General features: G+C 42.5%; 1 protein-coding gene across 2 annotated transcripts in view; it reads left to right on the forward strand.

Annotated features, from left to right (window-relative positions):
• The first annotated feature begins 1,283 nt into the window (after positions 1–1,283).
• The window catches only part of gtdc1 (glycosyltransferase-like domain containing 1), a 12,922-nt gene continuing 9,677 nt past the window's right edge, over positions 1,284–4,528 (forward strand). For both annotated transcript variants that reach the window (XM_037976016.1, XM_037976017.1), the window contains exon 1: positions 1,284–1,351. In XM_037976016.1, the coding sequence (XP_037831944.1) occupies positions 1,337–1,351 (15 nt within the window). In that variant the 5' untranslated portion in view covers positions 1,284–1,336. The remainder of the gene's footprint in view (positions 1,352–4,528) is intronic.

Below are 4,528 nucleotides of genomic sequence, written 5' to 3' on the forward strand. Positions count from 1 at the left end.
ACAGTCTCACCTGTCCTGCAGTCTCACCTGTCTTACAGTCTCACCTGTCTTACAGTCTCACCTGTCCTGCAGTCTCACCTGTCCTGCAGTCTCACCTGTCTTACAGTCTCACCTGTCCTGCAGTCTCACCTGTCCTTCAGTCCCACCTGTCCTGTAGCCTTACCTGTCTTACAGTCTCACCTGTCCTGCAGTCCCACCTGTCTTACAGTCTCACCTGTCTTACAGTCTCACCTGTCCTGCAGTCTCACCTGTCCTTCACAGACTCACCTTCGGTGTTTCAACCAATGATCGATCCAGTTTAATTAATCCAGTTTAATTGATCCAGTTTAATTGATCCAGTTTAATTGATCCAGTTTGTTGTAGATAAACTGCTGTTTTTGTTTGTTTACACATTTGTGCAATTTGTTTTATTTCCATGACAGTATTTTGTGTCAGAAATATTTTTTATATTTTCCAAGACAAATTTACACCTTTAATTGAAGAATTTTCATGTAATTTATGTGACCCATTTGATATTCCTGGTTTTATTTATTTCCTGCTGTAAAGTTCACATTTATTAGAGTTCTTAACAGATTTTAGGAAAACTGGAAGAAACACTTTATGTCTTATTTTTTTTAACTACTGAAAAGTTTAAATTTTGGGAACTTTTGATACAATAAACCTTGTGAAAGCACTGTATTGTTAAAAGTAAAACTCTATTAGTCCTGTTGAAGAGGGATGACGATCAGATGAGGATGATGAAGTATTAGAACATGTTTTTGGAGAGGACCATGCTTGAATAAATGTAGCCAAATGAAATTTGAATAAAGCTGTGTTATTATCGTCTCTGCAGCTCTGAGTGCTTCATTAAACCCCACCCTGATTAAGGTTTTTAGGTTCTTCATCACATCAGCAGGATCTGAGGAACCTTTTAAACACAAGACAAACTTTATCAGCTGCTGGGGGCTGAATGAGATGTTTCATTTTCAAAGAAAACATTTCTGAGGGATTCAATAGAATAAATAGTTCATGTCAGACAAAACACAAAGATGTTAAATTTCAGAACAAAAGGACATCTTCATATTTGGCTTTTTATTTAAAGTATAAAATTTAAATGAATCTGATCTACTTTTACTGTTTTTATTTGTATGCTTATAGTTAAGATTTTGTTTTCTGCCCGATAATTAAACAGATTAGTCAAACAAGTTGTTTTAAGATGTGACAAAAACAAAACCACATGTTTATTTATTTATTGTTTGCTTGTTTATTAAAAGTACCTGTGTGCTCTTCCTGGCCGCTCAGCTCTGAGACAAACGTGATGACGTAGAAGTCCAACGTGCTGCGTCACCCGGAAGAGATGCAGCAGTCAGAGGTGAGTGCTGTGGACTCGGGACTGATTCCAGACTGTTGCTGGTCGGGTTCGGTCCGCTGTACTTGCTCCTTCATTGACTCAGATCCCCGGGTCCGACTGGACTTTGTCCGGTTCAGGGTTGCGCTGCCTGGCTAGCTGGTCCTATCTGGGACCGGGTCGGAGGGTTAACGGTCCCGGTCTGACATGTCGCTGTTCCAGGAAGTAGACGGCGCCGGGCGGTGCAGTTTAAACACTCTTGAAGTGTGTGTTGGAGGGGGATAAGTGCCGCTTCTCGCAGCAGGTTCGGGTCCAAACTGAGAGGAAGGTTCTGTTCACTGTAACATCTAAATGGGTCCGTCTACGTCATGGGATAAATACAGGATACAACCTGAAATAAACGCGTAAATTTCCGTTCAGACTGACAGCAGGAGCCCAGCCCAATGTAAGAAAATGAGAGGAAAGGCTGACACTTCAGGAATAAACGAAGTTTGGAGCAAGAATCAGATTAAACACAAAACCCGAGGTTAGTCAGGGGCTGTGGTGTAAATACGATAAAAAATAATAATTTCAGCAGCTTAGGTTAAAATGGCCTTTCTGCACCATGTCAGAAACAAATTCAAACAAAGTCATTATAGTTTTATCTGCTTTCTCCTTAGTAGAAAATGTTGCTTCATCTCAAATTTAGCCTTTTTTTTCTTTATGAACATGAAATTTGGCCTAGCTGATAAATAAATGAGTGGAAATCCTCTGGGTTGGTTATCATTTCCAGAGGAACTGAAAGTGAGTATTTTTGAGTCAACATAGTTACAGAAAGTTGCCAAAACAGTTTGGAGTGAGAACACAGGCTCACAGGATGTCCAGTTTAGGACAGTGTCAGTCTTCAGCAGGTAAATCCTGCTGGAAGGACACATCTTTGACCTGTTTGAGGAGGACACCAAGTCCCACCATCCACAAAACGATTCCAGTAAGACGTGACAGCTGGTAAATCTCAGAAATCAGTTTGGAGAGTTCGGAGATTGAATCTGAGTTTTCTTCACCAGTGTCTTTTTCACCCGAGACCTCTCAGGTGACCGACCCGAGACCTCTCAGGTGACCGACCCGAGACCTCTCAGGTGACCGACCCGAGACCTCTCAGGTGACCGACCCGAAACCGCTCAGGTGACCGACCCGAGACCGCTCAGGTGACCGACCCGAGACCGCTCAGGTGACCGACCCGAGACCTCTCAGATGACCGACCCGAGACCTCTCAGGTGACGGACCCGAGACCTCTCAGGTGGGTGACGGACCCGAGACCTCTCAGGTGACCGACCCGAGACCTCTCAGGTGACCGACCCGAGACCTCTCAGGTGACCGACCTGAGCCGGCTGAAGAACCGGCTGGAGGTGTTGGACGTCTTGACTTTTGAAAAATCTGAGTGGAATCAGGACGGTCAGTTTAAAGGGGGTGGATTGTCCGCAGCCACTTATTTCCACTACATGTTTTATTGAATTGGATTACTCTGAAATTTGATTTCACTTTGATGTTTATTTTCTGTAAAGAAGGCTGGTTTAAATTGACCGTTACTGATCAAATATCCTTTTTCTAGGCTCTGTACTTCTAATAGAGAAGGGGCAAGGTCATTTGAAAAATATTTATAAAATACAAAGCTTTTCATCCGACAAAGGTGAATTGCACGGCGCCATATTAAATCATATGACTACAGTCATGTGATCAAATTGTCTAAAAACATTAAATCTTCCAGAACGACCTGATGTACGGTGACAGTTTGTTCAAAATCAAATCTGGAAAAACCTAAATATGTACAGGATAAAGAAATATACAGGACAAAAACCTGGATAATAAAGGGATAAATAAAAACACAGGGATAAAAACAGGATGAAAACAGAAACCTTAATAAAAAGAAGTTTAAAACAGAATAAAACCTTGATTTAAAAACAGAAAACAAATTAAAATCTGAAAAACAAAGCCGTTTTAAAACCTGGACACAAACAGAATAAAAAGCAACTAAAACCAGGTGGAAAACAAACTAAACCTGAAAAATAAAACATCAGATCTGATACATGGAATAAAACATGATTAAAAACAGGTAGAAAGCAGAATCAAACCCTAAATGTTAATTAGACAGCTTATCAGATGTTATTAATTAGTTCTTTTACTCCTTTTGATTCAGTTTTTTTATTTAGCACCAAGTCACAACAGAGTCAAAACCCTTCACGTTATAAAAGCCTGTTAGTTAAATTTGTCTTTCTAAGGAAGCAGCAGATACTTCTGACTCTTCACTTCGTCCCAGTCTCCATCCTGAGCAGCACAGAGGTGACAGTGGGAAGGAAAAACTCCTTTTTAACAGGAAGAAACCTCCATCAGAACCAGGCTCGACAAGCTGGGATGGTGCGCATGGAGAGTGAGGACATGTGGACAACTTGTCCTCCAGCAGTCTCAGCCTATAGCAGCAGGACTAAGGGATAGCTCAGGAAAGCCAAGCCAACCCTAACTATAGGATTGATCAGAAAGGAGAGTCTTAAGCCTCCTCTTAAAAGTAGACCGGTCTCTGATGATCAGATCAGAACAAGAGGGACTTGATTCTGACTCGTTACATCTGCCCCTGTTAGGAACACAGAGGGACCTCTTTGGTGGTGGTCTGAATCACGCTGAGGCTGCAGTGTGTCTCAGGTCTGATGGGGGGAGTCTCTCTGGACAAAGAAGAAAAGTCACCAACAGATTCAGATGTTTCCAAAGGTTCCATTGCTGGTTTCCAGGCGGTGTGGGGCAGCGAGGAGGTGATGGTGGTGGCGTGCTGAGTCATGGCCAGGGAGGGGATTCCCTGCTGGGGAAACACCACCGTTAACCCTTTACATGATGAGAGTCGCAGCTTCCAGGTTTGAGGCCGTGGGAGGAAACATATCTGAGCTGGAATCCCCCATCTTTGATTTCACATTTACTGACTGACTTCCTGTCAGCTCCGTCAATCAGAGGAATCTTTTGAACTCTGACCTATGACCTCATTCAGACAGTAAACAGCTCCTAAGTTCGTGTCGACACGGAACAAATATTAAAGATGATCTGAAGCTGTTCCTGTTTCTGCTGCTGGATCCATGAAAACCCCAAAGATCCGAACAGGATTTTAGCTCCAACAAGATGATTCTCAAAGAGCCGTCAGCTGAAAACTGGATGATCAGCTGAAGGACAATCAGCTCGCAG

This window comes from Kryptolebias marmoratus, linkage group LG6 (assembly GCF_001649575.2).
Source record: "Kryptolebias marmoratus isolate JLee-2015 linkage group LG6, ASM164957v2, whole genome shotgun sequence".
Taxonomy (NCBI): domain Eukaryota; kingdom Metazoa; phylum Chordata; class Actinopteri; order Cyprinodontiformes; family Rivulidae; genus Kryptolebias; species Kryptolebias marmoratus.